Here is a 15,523-nt window from a genome sequence, read left to right on the forward strand (position 1 = left end):
ATGACATCTTGTATGTGAGGGCTCCCAATTGAAGCAATCTTTGTTTTGTAAAGTAATGTAGCTCATTGATCCAGGCAACAACGATGCTGGAGAGCCATAGAGTCGCAGAAATGTAGGGCTGGAAGGGTCCACAAGAGGTTATCTAGTCCACCCCTTTGCACTAAGGCTAGGTCAAGTATACCTAGAACATCCATGACAGGTGTCTGTCTAACCTGTTCTTAAAGCCATGAATGAAAGGGATTCCACAGCCCCCCTATACCTTATTGCAGTGCATAACTAGCCTTATAGTTAGAAAGTTTTTCCTAATATAGTTTAGCTGGAGATCCAATTCCTGGAAGAGAGAGTATGTCTAGGTGGAAGTTAGTACTGCGTCCTAAGACTGGCCCTTGAGTAGCCAGTCATCAAGATACAGAAAGACAAAAATTGTTTCTCATTGAAAGTAAAGCAGCCACTACTCCTAGAACCTTTGTGAACATCCTTTGGGCCGAAGAGGGGCCAAAGAGAGGCTGAAAGGAAGTACTCAGTGTTGATAGAGGTTTGGCTGTGTGTGTTCCCTCTGTATGCTGTCCCAGCTCTGCACAGGTAACTGGCCCAGCAGACCTCCAGTGAAGCACCCAATGACCACAAGATCTGTTACGATACAAAGGCACCCAGCGAGGTTTAGTGTCAACAAAGCATGGTACTAGTACCCTGCAGACTCTACTGGATCACTAATACATATATGCCCGTAACAATGGACCAGCTCAGTGAAAGACGGGACTTTCTGTTCCTCCCTAGGCCAACCAGAGACACTCCCTCTGAGATACCTCTTTATACCCCAATACAAACAAGTTACATATTGCCCATATTGCCACTGACGTAGCTAGGTGCCACCTTCTGACACAGCATACCACCACCCATTACCTTGTACCTGTTGATTCGGTCAAAATATCTCTATCCATCATGTTGTCATCCTGACCTTATCTTTAGGATGGGTCAGTGCATTACTGTTATCTTTGGGGAATGTGTTTGGTGCCAAGGTGTTCTGGTACCACCCTTCTGGAATGTGTTTGTGTGAGTGCTTAGCACTACTTAGGAATGTATATTTCTGCAATATCAGCCCTGTTCTTGCCAGATTCTGTGAGCAGGGCCTGCCTCTTGCTCATAACTTAACTTTGCTTTATATCAGCAAAGCTTTGACCGCTACTTTAGTTCAGGCCTCAGGCCTCATACCAGGCCTCTGATACAAGGCCTTATGTCTCAGTATCTCCTTCTACTACATTCTCCCACTTTTTGTCTTTTTATGGGGAGGATGTTCACCCATCATCCCGAAAAAACACAATGCATGGACTCAAGATGACCTAATGGTATAAACACTTACATGGTCTCCTTACTTTACCATCCACACATTCATGCCCCATCTGTCTCTTAGTCTGCACATTCCCTCGTACGACTAATGGACAGATTTTATTTTCCAGTTATGTCTAGTCCCTTATGGTGAGCCTGGGAATGTTAGGCCCATGACTATGACTGACATGTAAAGTCTAGAGTTGGTCTTTAATAACTTTTTGGGCGGCATGAGGAAGCCTTTATACTTAGTTGGTCATCGTTGAGAAGGGCTTTGGTCAGGATTAGAAGTGTATTATGCGTATATCTTATAGAGTAAGATAGTGACATATATGAGGGATTACATGATCATTTCCTTGAATAGATGAATACCATATATATTCCTGATATAACTTGCAATAAATTATAATATATGAGTAATGTGGATAGTTGGTATACATATGTAGCTAATGTACATATATGTATATATGAATATATATATGCTTGTACCTTAAACATTCCTTATAGGACACATTTGGTCCAACACACCTCACAAAGTATCCAGTTATACAGATATCCAGCCACCCTTACAAACTATATAATTACAAACATTTACATTTAAAACATTGATAAGCATTTGATTATTCCTTACAATGATTATTCATTACTATAGCAGTGTTCATAGCTAGTTCCATTCCTTTCTCAACCCCGTGTTGTACTGTGGCTTTTTTGGTTTACATTGCATGTAGCAACACATTACCATCAGAGCAATTACTGTTATGGCTTGTATTCCCATCAATATTACACTAAGTAACCTGACTATTGGGTGCAGAGTAACTGCCTCTGGGATTTCCCACTGAAGTGTTTCCACCTCTCTTTGTGCATGTTCTGCTTCTTCTACTTGTTGTTGGATAAGATGAGCTATGGGTATTAAGACTTCCTTGATTCTTGCCATCAAATCATGTATGTCCAATTGTAATTGCTCCAGTGGGGGAACAATTCAATTAGTAAATCTTGTAGTTTTCCAGGAGGAGTAATAATTTCAGTGGCAGTGCTGACACTACTTGTTGGCCAAAGGCATGGGTTCCAATTTGGACTGTGCTTGTGACTTTCACACAAAATCCTGTATTGCTTCCAGGGCAAGTAGTTCCATGTATAGAAAAATTGGAATATCCTATGGTACATACCACATCTTGTATTCGGACCACCTCATTGACTAATTCTTTTTGTATCAATTGGGCCCAGCCTCTTTTTGTGTTCTTAGTATCAATTGTAGCATAACATTCACACAGCCACCATCCATTATGTTTTGTACAACAAGCCTGATTAATCTCCAAGCCAATTTCAGTTACTAGGTGCACAATGGGATATTGAAAATGATTCTAGCCCAAAGTGAAAATGAGCATTTCCTGGGATGGGGAGGGTGCGAGGCAGGACACGTATTGCTACAATGGAAATAGGCCCCCTGTAGATCAAGGACCAAAAACCAATCTCCTGCCTCTAGAGAAGGGATTATAGCTACCAGAGTCACCACCCCGAACTTTTGAGACTTTACAAATTTGTTCAGTTGTCTCAGACTTAAAATCGGTCTCCACCCTCCATCCGTCTTTGGCATGAGAAAATACTTTGAGTAAAACCCTTTACACCTGTGAAGGAATGGGACAGTTCTGTCACTCCTTAAATGAAGGAGAGAGTGTATCTCTTGACTCAGCATAGTCTCGTGAGAGGGTTCCTGAAGAGAGGGGAATGCGGGTGGGAGAGAGGGAGGCAGGGACGTAAAGTGGCTGGTGTCGCCCAATGTTATAACTTCCATAACCCACCTATCTGCTGTAATGTACTATCAGGCCTATTGGAAATGGGAAAGGTGGTCTCCAAAAGAGGGAAGGTGTGCGAAAGGTTGCAGCTTGCAGACTAGAGGTGACAGAGGAGTCAAGCCTTGACTGACCCATCAAAATTGTTGTTTTGAGGATGACTGGGTGTCGCTGACAGAGGATGAGAAGCTCTTTTCCTCTGGAATTTTTGTCTCTTTCTAATGGGCTCAATGAGTCTGTGAAATCCAGAGAACTGGGCTGGGAGTGATCTCTGGGCAGTTTGAGACCTGCTAAATCTCCTCTTATTCATAGAATTGTATATACCCAAAGACCACAATGTGGCCCTGGAGTCCTTCAGCATGTGCAGGGACTTGTCTGTAGTCCCCAAGAAGAGCTTCTGATCATCAAACAGGAGGTCTTCAAAAGTATTCTGAACCTCTCTAGGAACCACAACAGCAGACAGCTGGAACCATAATGCTAACTGCTGTGGAGATGGATCTAGCAGCCATGTCCATAACATCCAAGGATGCTTGGACAGGGGTTCTAGCTAATCATCAACCCTCCTTAATGATGGCCTGGAAGTGCTCTCTATGCTCCTGCGGAAGATATTCTATAAAGGTTGCAAACTTGTTGCAATTTGTGAAGCCATACTTGGCCATGACTGCCTGATGAGTTTGCAATCTGAAATTGGAGGGTTGCGGATGAGTATGCCTTTCGGCCAAAAAGGTCTAACCTCTTCTGGTCAGTAATGCTGTTTATGATGTTTATTAGTGACATCCATCACCAGGGAATTAAGTGTGGGGTGGGGAAACAAAAATTCTGAGTCACGGGGGAACATAATACTTTTTACAAGTTGGCAGGCTGGTGGCAGGAATTTGCCACAGAGTCTTTGCTGGATCCAGGAGCACAATCCTGATGGATGTTGCCAATGGCAGAACTTCCAGAAGCTCGTGTTGTGAGTCTTTAACCTCCTTAAGAGGTATCTGGAGGGTGTCAGCCATCCTCTTCACAAGGTCTTAGAATTGGTGGAAACTGTCATATGTAGATAGTGGTGGAGTCATGACTGCCTCATCTGGATATGAGAACAAAACAGAAGTTTGAGGGGTGACCTCTTTGTCTCCCCTTGCCGCCTGTTCCTCAAAGTTCTCCTCATGTTGGGAGTTTGATGAAGGAGACTGTGTTACCCTAGTCTCCTGGTACAATGGAGCTGGAGGTCTGGCAAACTGCTTCCAATACACTACCCAAAGATCCCAGCATGGCCATTGTGAGGGCCTATATGGTAGAAGGGTTGGTATCCAGGACTGAGCCCACCATCCCTGACATGAATAAGGATCCTTGTCAAAGTATGGGTTTCTGTAATGATGTGAAGGGGAACACCGTACTGATAAGGAGGAGACTGACTGAATGTCTCCTTCATCCTCCTCAATGTCCTCCAATGGGATGGAGGGGGAGCAGAAAAGGGTGGAGAATCCTGTGGTACCAGAAAGCAATAGTAATCCAAAGACCAGGGTCTCGGTATCAAGAGTTATTCAGTACCCATAAGCAGTAGGAACTCCCACTTTCATAACACTGACAAGTCCCTGGAGTAGCAGAATTCCTGTGGTACTAAGGTGTCGGTACCAATGCAACAGTTGAAGTGGATGGTACCACTGATCTGAGCATGCAGGTGCCGGGCCCGAAGGTGTCTGGCATTTCAATTTTGCCAGTACCAATGGAGCCAAATATGAAGGCACCAAGTCTGAAGTACCTTTCTGGAGAAGCATCTGTCCTAGGTCTTCCTATCCTTCACCAATGGAACCAGGGCCCTGCTGGAGCCAAGCTCCTCTGAAGTGCTCTGGGATCTCCAGCCCTGCCAGTACCAGAGGAAGAGTCCATCACCTCCATGGTACCGAGTCTAAACATCAAGGCATCTGACACCATAGACTTAGTGGGAGATTGGGGCCTTCTGGGAGCTATCTCCTTGTGGTGGCAGACAAAGCCCATCTTTGGAGCCTTTTCCAAGTACTCTAAAGTCTTCCCTCTTTTAGCAGAGACCTCAGTCGAAGTTGAAGGAGCACTGGATCTGTCTAGAAACACATGAACAGGGGGCGGTATCCTTACCTGACTTGGAAATGGCTCGAAGGGAATGCACCACCATCAGAAGCTTCAATTTGGTCTCCTGATTCTTCCATGCTCTAGACTTGAGAGCCTGGCAAAAGTTACACCTTTGGGAGATACAGGACTCTGCCAAGCAATGGATACACTTAGACTGTCCACTGCTGATTGGGACAACCTCCCAACAAGAGAGGCAGCATCTGAATGCAACAAGCAAGGCATGCTCAGCCAGACCAAATAAACTCCCCCCGCCCCACAAAGAAGGGGGGGAAGGGAGAGGAAAAAAATCCAAACCTCAATCTACAGTCTAACCAATTTTATACTAACACTAACTAGAAACATTAAATTAACTACAGAAATACTATAAAACATGCTACAGCATGCACAAGGTGGACAATGCTAGAGTGCTGTCTTAGGCCGAGACAATAGAGAAGGAACTGAAGGCAGTTCTCCCACGCAGCTCTATATACCCTGTATGTGCAGCACAAGATTGTACAGAGCGCATGGCACAGGCCAAATGGACACGGAGAATGGAAAATCTCTGATCAAGGGCCCGAGAAGTACATATGCACCTGAAGTGGAACAACTATATAGACACAACTGAAAGAACCATTGATCACTATTCTCTGAGCATGGTTTTTTAACCAGTTGTGCACCCACCTTATGGTAATTTCATCTAGACCACAGTTCCCTAGTTTGCTTATGAGACTATCATGCAGGCTTCTGTCAAAAGCCTCACTAAAGTCAGGATACATCACATCTACTGCTTCCAGCCAGCCACTAAGCAAGTAACCTTGTCATAGAATGAAATTCGGTTGGTTACTTGTTCTTGATTTGTTCTTGACAAACCCACAGTGCCTATTACTTAAATCACCCTATTAATCTCTAGATGCTTGTTGATTGTTTAACAATTTGTTCCAATAACTTTCCAGATATCAAAGTTACATTGACTCATCTATAATTCTCTGGTTCGTTCCTCTTTGTTTTCCTTTTTTAAAGATAGGTACTATATTTGCCCTTCAAAATAGAACCCTTTGCTTTAATTTCTCCTCGGTGCTATAATATTTAATTGTTAGATTACTGTCGGTGGGAACTAACTCTTTAGTTCCCAAAAGTTACAAAAGGTGATGAATTTTGCAAAGTAATAATGGAGTTGTTTTTTTTTTTTAACTAGTGTTGTAAACAGATCAATACAATGAATTCTGAAGTTTCTAAAACCTCAAACTGCTGATTAGGTATCCAAGTGTTAATGGATTTTTCTCATTAATCTGTGATTATGTATTCCTAAATCTGAATTAATAGTGCCACTATGTCCTTGCCTGAAGATATGGGGAAATATTTACATGCAGATTTTAATTTTTTCTTCCTATAGTTCCAAATCTATTATTTTAATCACTCTTTTCACCACTGTGCCAAAGAAATCTAGAGATTCCATCTATTTTTCCAGATTCTGCATCTCTTCTTCTTTCAGAACTCCTTTGAATAAAAGATACTCTTTATAATTTTTTTGTAATATTTGCATTTTTCTTCTCTCCCTTTTTCTATTTGACCATGAGTAAAAAACTACTTTGCTTATGCTGAGATCTTGCCTTTGCCATTCCCAGCCTACTAATTAATTTAATATTTCTAGATGCTCTTTTGTTAGCATACCCTCAATATCTTACAATCTTGCAGGTTCGGAAGGATCCTTCATGGTTTCATTTTCCTTCTTCAGCAGTTATTCACTTTAAAACATCATTACAAGTAGACCGCATTGTAAAATCAATTTTTAAGCAGAACTCGAAATCAGTGGGGAATGCTACTTAAAAACCAATGGCAGACTACAGCCCTGAGTGGAACTGGTAGATAATCATTTTCATCATTAGTCTCTGATGTGCAGCGTTGTTCTCTGTAGCTTTATTAGTTATCTCCACTTGCTCTGCAACTTCTAGCAAGTCTTTCAAATTAACAAAGGAAACTATTCATCTCTAAACTCCAAAAATATCCCAAACTTAAGAACAGAACATAAGAATGGCAATACTGAGTCAGACCAAAAGTTCATCTAACACAGTATCCTGTCTTCCGACAGTGGCCAATGCCAGTTGCCCCAGAGGGAATGAACAGAACAGGTACCAGTAATCATCAAGTGATTTATCCCCCGTCTCCCATTTCCAGCTTCTGGCAAACAGAGGCTAGGGACACCATCCCTGCCCATCCTGAGTAATAGCCATTGATGGACCTAGCCTCCATCAATTTATCTAGTTCTTAACACAGCCTTTTTTTTTTTTAAACCAAAGAGCAACATTTTATAGTGTTGCCCTTCTGCTGAAGCCCTTTCTCCGCAATCTTTAAAGCTCTGCTGAAAGTTGTTCCACTGTGTAGTTTAGCTATGAGAAAAGCACTTTTTATCTTTGCAATTAAGCAGTTCTCCCCAAGGAGTGGGGGGAAACCAGAGGAAATTAAGAAATAAAGGAACCCACCCAAAGCTATCTGAAATGTATGTGAAATAGATATCTAAAAAGTTATTCTAACATCCTGTTTTTGAAAATAAAATCGTTTGGAGACTTTCAGGGATTGGCGATAGTTCCTGCTGATTGCCTGTCACTCAGTTTGATTCCATGTCCATCTCTATGAATCAGAGATCATAACTCAGTGGTGAACAATGCACACAGCTAATTAAGATTTTTTCTGTACTAAATACAGCACAAAAATATAAACTGGCACAACTCCATGAAGAATTTTTTTTCTATGTTATATAAAAATCTACTAGTAAACCACTTTTACCTAGCAATTTACTTAACTGCGTACTTTGACCATTAGCATTGTCCATTTTATTTAGCTAAATTAACTGAAACCCTTTAAGAATTCCTCTTCCCTTGTCAATAATCTATGCTTCCAAATGTGCACACTTTGAATTTTCCTTAAAAACATTTTCCTACTCACTGTGCATTTTAATGATCATACTAATTACAATTATATAGTGGCCTCCATCCAAGCATCTCAAAGCACTTCACAACAATTAAGATTGCCTAATATCCCTTTGCAATAACAAGTATAATCCCCATTTCACTGATAGAGAAACTAAGGAACAGAAAGTGTAGGCAGATTACTCAAGGTTTGGACAGGAAGTTTGTGGCACAGGAATAGTTCTAGTGATTCTCAGTCCCATGTCTTAACCATAACAAATTCCTTCCTCTTTTTACATATCTACATATTAAAAAGAAACACAAATTATGTAACTATAACTATAGTTTAACTACAGATACAATACTTTCTACTGCCATCTCTCATCTGTGGAAAATAACTAGATCTGAGGTGGGCAAACTGCGACCCACAGGCCACCCCTCCTGCCCAGCCCTTGAGCCCCCGGCCCCTCCCCTGCTGTCACCCCTCCCCCACAGCCTCAGCTCACCATACACCAGCGCTCTGGGCGGCGGAGCTGCGAGCTCCTTCCAGGCAGCGCAGCTGCAAGAGCCACCGGCCTGTCGCACCCAGGTGCACTAGACTGCGCAGCAGCGTGGCTGGCTCTGGCTGGGCGGCACGGCTGCCAGCCTTGGTGCTCTGAGCGGCATGGTAAAGGGGTGGGGAGCGAGGGGGTTGGATAAGGGCAGGGGGTCCCGGTGGACAGTCAAGGGACAGGGAGCGGTTGGATGGGGCGGAGGTTGGGGGGGGGCGGAGGGGTCAGGGGACGGGGGTTAGATAGGCATGGGAGTCCCAGGGGACTTGGCAGGGGGCAGGGGTGTGGATAGGGGGCAGGGCATGAAATTTTAATGACACAGTTTAAGGCATATAAGGTACACAGATTCCCATGGTGGTGAGTCACCCATCAGCAAATTAAGTTTGTTATAACAGCATGTTGAATTCTATTGGCTTAAACAGTCTGAAAGGACAGAGAGAGTTGCAGTAGTGTTGTCACTATCAGAATAAATGAGATTAATAAAACATGTCCAGGATTCAATTTATTTACATGTGACACTAAGCCATACAGGATTCTGGCAACTGACTTGCTACTTACCACAACAAACCATGCATCCGATGAAGTGAGCTGTAGCTCACGAAAGCTTATGCTCAAATAAATTGGTTAGTCTCTAAGGTGCCACTCGTACTCCTTTTCTTCTTACAACAAAGACTATTACACATTTTTATGGTGTTGCTCTTGTGGCCAAAACAACTTTGAAAATTTGGAAGGCTTTCAAGTAATGAAACCCCTAAATTGTTTTATTTCAATAAAATGTTTAATTACTTTTTCACTTTTAGGTGGACATTAGGATTTAACAACCCTATTCATTTCCTAATTGAGGGCAAGGTGCCCAGCACTCTGGGGTAGGAAGCAGCAGAAGCTGTAGCAGCTGATGCTGGGAGCCTGTTATAGACAGAAATTTCCCACCTGTCTCCCTGCTCTATACCTGTAGCTGGCATACATGTTCCACCCACAAATGGCGATCAACAGGCCAGTGTACATTATGTACAAGTGAGGGTGACAGAAGCAGTGCTGCTAAAGAGGTGTGCAAATCCATTCTCTGCGACACCCTGGGATGATTTATGGCCTTTAATCTGATGTTGGCAAAAGCAGGGATGGGCTCCCCTCTGCCTCCTCCCCATCTGGAGACACCAAGAGGCTTGCTGATGGAAGCTTCATCTTTGCTAGTACTGGCAGTTGATCAAGGGCCCAAACTCAATCCTCACTCTAACAGAGGACCATGTTACACATGTATCCTCCATCCTACCTTCAATCTTGGAGCTAGGTTACAGATTGAGAGGAAAAAATCTCTTATAACTATATCAGCCTCCCAGCAGCTGTTTCCTCCTGCCCCAGACATCAAAGTATGCCCAAGAAAAGCTTGCCCTCACTAAGGAAGTGGAGGCAAGGTCATTAAAAGACAAACTGTTTCCAAAGTTAACTGGTAAAGAAACATTTTTTTTAAATGGGGCTTATTTAAGGGCTTTCCATATCTGAAAAGCTGTTTGGGCCAACACTTTGAAACTTAATCCAATAAAAAGGAAAGAGGAAAACACTGGAAGATTGGCAAAGTGCTGGATCACGAGGACTCCAAGAATAATTGACGTTCTAGTTCTGTGGTTTTCAAACTGCGGGTCGTGACGCAGTCCTGTAAGGCACTGGGTGGTGGCGGCTCTGGTCAGCACCGCTGACTGGGCCGTTAGAAGTCTCATCAGCAGTGCTGCCCGGCTAAGGCAGGCTAGTCCCTACCTGTTCTGACACCGTACTGAGCCCCAGAAGTGGCCAGCAGCAGGTCTGGCTTCTAGGCGCAGGGGCCAAGGTGCTCCACACTGCCCTCACCCCAAGCATCAGCTCCGCACTCCCATTGGCCGGGAACCTGCCAATGGAAGCTGGGGAGGGCCATGCCTGTGGGAGAGCTGCGCAGAGCTGCTTGCGCGCCTCCGCCTAGGAGCTGGACCTGCTGCTGACCACTTCCAGGATGCAGCACGGTCCACAGTGCCAGGACAGGAAGGAAGCCTGCCTTAGCACTCCCGCTGTACCCTGGCCAGGAGCTGCCCGAAGTAAGCCCGTGCCCCAACCCTGAGCCCCAATCCCCTGCCCCAGCCCTGAGCCCCCCCCCAAACCTGAAGCCGCTTCCTGCACCCCAAACCCCTCATCCCTGGCCCCACCCCAGAGCCTGCACCCCCACCCCAGAGCCCTGACCCCCTCCCACACCCCAACCCTCTGCCCCAGCCCTGAGACCCCCAAACCCTGAGCCCTCATCCCCAGCTCTGTTGGGTCACGGGCATCAATAATTTTCTTCAACTGGGTCGCTAGAAAACAAGTTTGAAAACCATTAGTCTAGTCTGGATGGCCTAGCTGAGGAAATATAACACTATGTAAATGACAATGGCTAAAAGAAATTATGTTGGATATAAGGAAGAAAAATGTTCATTATTTCTCCCTTATGATCCAAGATCATGTCAATCTGCCTGAATAGGATGGAGATATTCACACAGCAAGCCAGTGAAGTTCCATATAAACTGAAAACTTGACAGCACATTTAAGATTGAGGATTTTCAATTATTGTTTCTGCAGGAAGTCACCTTCTGCAGCTTAAGATAAGGTCACTGCTTCTGTGTGTGTGTTACAATATATACAATCCTGGATGGGCCTCAAAGCCACGTAAAGAGAAGGAGCAGTGGATGAGGCCAGACGGAGATCTCCAGCTTGCCCCAACAGCAGCAGAAGCATCCCTCCCAACCCACCAGAGGACAACTCATGTGTGTAGCTATCAGTACCTTTCAGGAAGGTGTGAGGACCACAGTAGGGTATGGCTAGGGTCCTGACCACCTTAAATCAACATTTACTGTCTATTTAAGTTTAGAGAAGTGAGTCTAGCCATGAGAGTTGAGGCAAATCTATTACACAATTTATATTTCAAAAATGAGAAGCAAAATGCAAAACCAAAGTATGATCAGTTAAGCTAAAGCGGAAAATGCAGTGCAATCTCAAACACAGTATGTCACAAAGGAATTGAACCAATGTGAGAGACGCAGGGAGAATTTTTTCAGCTGCTTATATACCAATGCTAGGAGTCAGGGTAACAATGAAGAGGAATTGGAAATGCAGATTGATCAGAAGAAAATTTAATATAATTGGTATTACTGAAACTGGCATGACTGCCATGGTAAAATCAGTGGCTATAACCTGTTTAGGAAGGATAGTGTGTGAAAAAGAGATGGGGGAGGGTACTCTATACTAAAGCCTCTATTACCTATTTCAGAGTTATTGATAACTCAGAACCACAGGATCCTGAATGCATATGGATAAATGTGCTCACTAACAAAGTCCAGGAGGAGATATTAGTTGGATTCAGACCACTGAATTAAGCCAGACACAGGATGAGACACTCATTGTGCACCATCTTTGTGCGGAAAGAAAAGGGTTATGGGTACTTCAGTTTGGAAGACATATGCTGGAAGTCTCATTCAGCCAGTAGTAAAACATCATTAGTTTCCAATAATTATACGATTTTCTAACACAAAAGGTATTGAACTAAACACAAGATAACTATTTTGAACCTCTTTGTGGATGCAGATGAATCAATCACTGGACTGGAAGTTGGTGGTGGCTGCCCAGGGACCAATGATCATGACCTGATTACATTCAATCTGAGCAAACGGCGGACCATCCCAAACCAATAATATTTATACTTGGTGATTCAAAAAGGCTAATTTCCCAAAGATGAGGAAAATTATGAGAAAAAATACTGGGAGGTAAAATTTGGACCAAAAAAAGTGAATGAAAATTGGGAGTTCTTTAAGAGGAATGTATTAGATGGCCAAAAAGCCAGAATCAAGAAAGAGGACAACTTTGGCAAGAAACCCATCCTGGTTTAGTAGTGAAGTTAAATTAAAAATTAAAAAAACAAAATATAAAAAATGGAAAAAGAGGGAAATAGCAAACAATATACATTAAAAGTTATGAAGTATAGAAAATGTAAGGGAAACTTAAGACATTGGGGGAAATGGATGGACAGCAGTACTAGGGATAATACCAAGGATTCTTTTAAAAAGTCTGTTAGGAACAAAAGAAATTCTGGCAATGATATATGCCCATTACTAGATGGAGAGGGCAAAATTGTTAATGATGCAGAAAACAGAAAATGTCAGTACATATTTCTGTTCTGTATTTGGAAAGAAACAAAGACGTGCATGTATTACATGATGATAGAGTACTTTAAACATCATCTTCAAGGGATAAACATTTTTAAATAAGCATGCCCAAATAACTTGTACATAAGAGTCCTAAGAGAATTGGCTGAGTAGATCTTTGGACAGCTGATGTTAAATTTTTAATAAAACTTGAAATACCAGGGAAATTCTAGAAGACTCAAAGGAGTGGTAATGTTGCGCCAGTATTCAAAAAGGCAAGTGGGATGATCTGGTGAACGACAGGCCTGTTAGTCTGACATCAATTCCAAGCAAAATAATGGAAAAGCTGATACAGGATTCATTTAATAAAGGATTAAAGAATAGGATTATTATCATCATCAACATGGTTTTATAAAAAATAAACAAATCTGATTTCATTCTTTGATGAGATTACAAGATTGGTTGATAAAGGTAACTAGATGTAATATATTTAGATTTTTGTAAGGCATTTGACTCAGTACCACCCAACATTCTAATTTTAAAAATTAGCATATACAATACCAATTAAGTACACATTAAGAACTTGCTAACTGACTGATCTAAAAAGTAGTTCTCAATGGGGAATCATCATCCAGTGAGGGTGTTTCCAGTGGGGATGCACAGAGATCAGTTCTAGGCTTGATACTATTCAATATTTCATCAGTGATTTGGAAGTAAATATCAAATCACTGCTGATAAAATCAGAGGATGACACAAAGACTTACAGAATGGTAAATAATGATGAGGACAGGGCACTCATACAGAATGAGCTGGTTTACTTGGTAAACTATGTCCATTCAAACAAAATGTGTTTAAATATAGCCAGACGCAAAGTTATCTAGGAACAAGGAATGCAGGCCATACTTACAGAACGGGGGACTGTACCCTGAAAAGCAGAGACAGAAAACTATTTAGTGGTCATAGTGGACAAACAACTCAATATGAGTTTCCATTGCGACAGTATTGCCAAAAGAGCTAATGCTATTCTTGGGGGTATGAAGAAAGGAGTATTAAGTAGGAGTAGAGAAATTATTTTACCTCTGTGTACAGTGTGGGTGAGACAGCTACTGGAATACCATGTCCACATTTAAAAAGGAATATTTAAAAATGGGAGAGCACACAGAAAAAGAGTTTAAAAAATATCTGAGGTTGGAAAAAATGCCTTACAGGGAGAGATTTAAGGAGCTCAATCGGTTTAGTTTATCAGAAAGAAGATTGAGAACTGAATGTTTACAGTGTATAATTATTTTCATGGGGGAAAAACACTAGATGCTCAATGGTGCTTTAATCTAGTAGAAAAAGGCATAACAAGAACCAACACCTGGAAGCTGAAGCCAGACAAATTCAAATTAGACACACATTTTAACAATAAGGGTGATTAACCATTGGAATAAATTACCAAGGGAAGTGGTGGATTCTCTATCTTTCGATGTCTTCAAATCAAGACTGAATCCTTTCTGGAATATATGACTTAGCCAAACACAAGCTGTTGGGCTTGATACAGGACTAACTGCGTGAAATGTAAATGCCTGGGATACCAGGTGTATACAGTGATATCAGGAGGTCAGACTAGATCAGGGTGGGCAAACTTTTTGGCCTGAGGGGCCACATTGGTGAATAGAAATTGTAAAGCGGACCATGAATGCTCAGAAAATTGAGGTTGGGGTCCGAGAGAGGGTGAGGGCTCTGGTTGGGGGTGCAGGCTCTGGGGTGGGGCTGGGGATGAGGGATTTGGAGTGTAGGAGGGTGCTCTGGGCTGGGATCAAGGATGTTTGGAGAGCGGGAGGGGGATCAGGACTGGGGCAGAGGGTTGGGGCACTGGGAGAGGCTCGGGGAGCAGGCTCCGAGCGGTGCTTACCTCAAGCGTCTCCTAGAAGCAGTGGCATGTCCATTCTCCAGCTCCCATGTGGAGGCATGGCCAGGCGTTTCCACACGCTGCTCCACCCTCAGACACCGATTGGAGCACTGAAAGGAGCCATTGGAGCACATAGGAGCCAGAGCGGGGCCATGCCACGCATGGTGCGCCCCCCTCGACCCAGCACCCTGGCTCGAGTGCCTGAGCGGGGCCGAGCCGCATGGCATGGCCCCCGACCCAGCACCCCAGCTGGAGCGCCAGAGCCGGGCAAGCTCCAGACCCTGCTCCCCAGCGGGAGCTCACAGGCCAGCTTAAAACGGCTCGTGGGCCATAGTTTGCCCACCCCTGGACTAGATGCTCTAAGGGTCAGTCACTTCTGGCCTTAAAACCTATGAATTCACACTGGTCTTTTACAAAAGTAGTTATGCAATGGAATTGCATTTGTATCACAACTATGCTTTGAGAGCCAGTTTCTAAGAGAAGAATGTTTAAATGGTTTTTAAGATTTGAAAAAAATCACATTCAAGAGAGACTTTTGGTGGACCACATGTGCCTCCTGGACACATTTTATAAGGATGCAATCACAAAAATAGGTTCATTGCAGTGCTCAAGTCCAACTGGAACACTCGAGAACACTGTTCCACAACTTCTCTGGGGTGCTGGAATGGAATCACGTGGCACTTCCAGTACTTCTTTTTTGGCACGTGAAACCCTCTGTATCAATAAGAAATGCCCCAGAGAAAGCAACACACTAAAATCTACAATTAGTGTCTGATGAGAAGCAGGAAAATAAGTTAATCAAAAGGCATCCAGAATTAACAGAAGCTTGTTACTTAACTTACTC

At 43.1% G+C, this 15,523-nt stretch overlaps 1 protein-coding gene across 5 annotated transcripts in view; it reads right to left on the reverse strand.

Annotated features, from left to right (window-relative positions):
• Nucleotides 1-15,523, reverse strand: part of RB1 (RB transcriptional corepressor 1) — a 177,415-nt gene that overhangs the window by 54,108 nt on the left and 107,784 nt on the right. For 3 of the 5 annotated variants that reach the window (XM_048849917.2, XM_048849935.2, XM_048849955.2), the window contains one exon: nucleotides 13,693-13,710. The exons of the other annotated variants lie outside the window; for them this stretch is intronic. In XM_048849917.2, the coding sequence (XP_048705874.1) occupies nucleotides 13,693-13,710 (18 nt within the window). The remainder of the gene's footprint in view (nucleotides 1-13,692; nucleotides 13,711-15,523) is intronic. 5 annotated transcript variants of the gene reach the window in all.

The sequence above is a fragment of the Caretta caretta genome, chromosome 1, assembly GCF_965140235.1.
Source record: "Caretta caretta isolate rCarCar2 chromosome 1, rCarCar1.hap1, whole genome shotgun sequence".
NCBI lineage: Eukaryota > Metazoa > Chordata > Testudines > Cheloniidae > Caretta > Caretta caretta.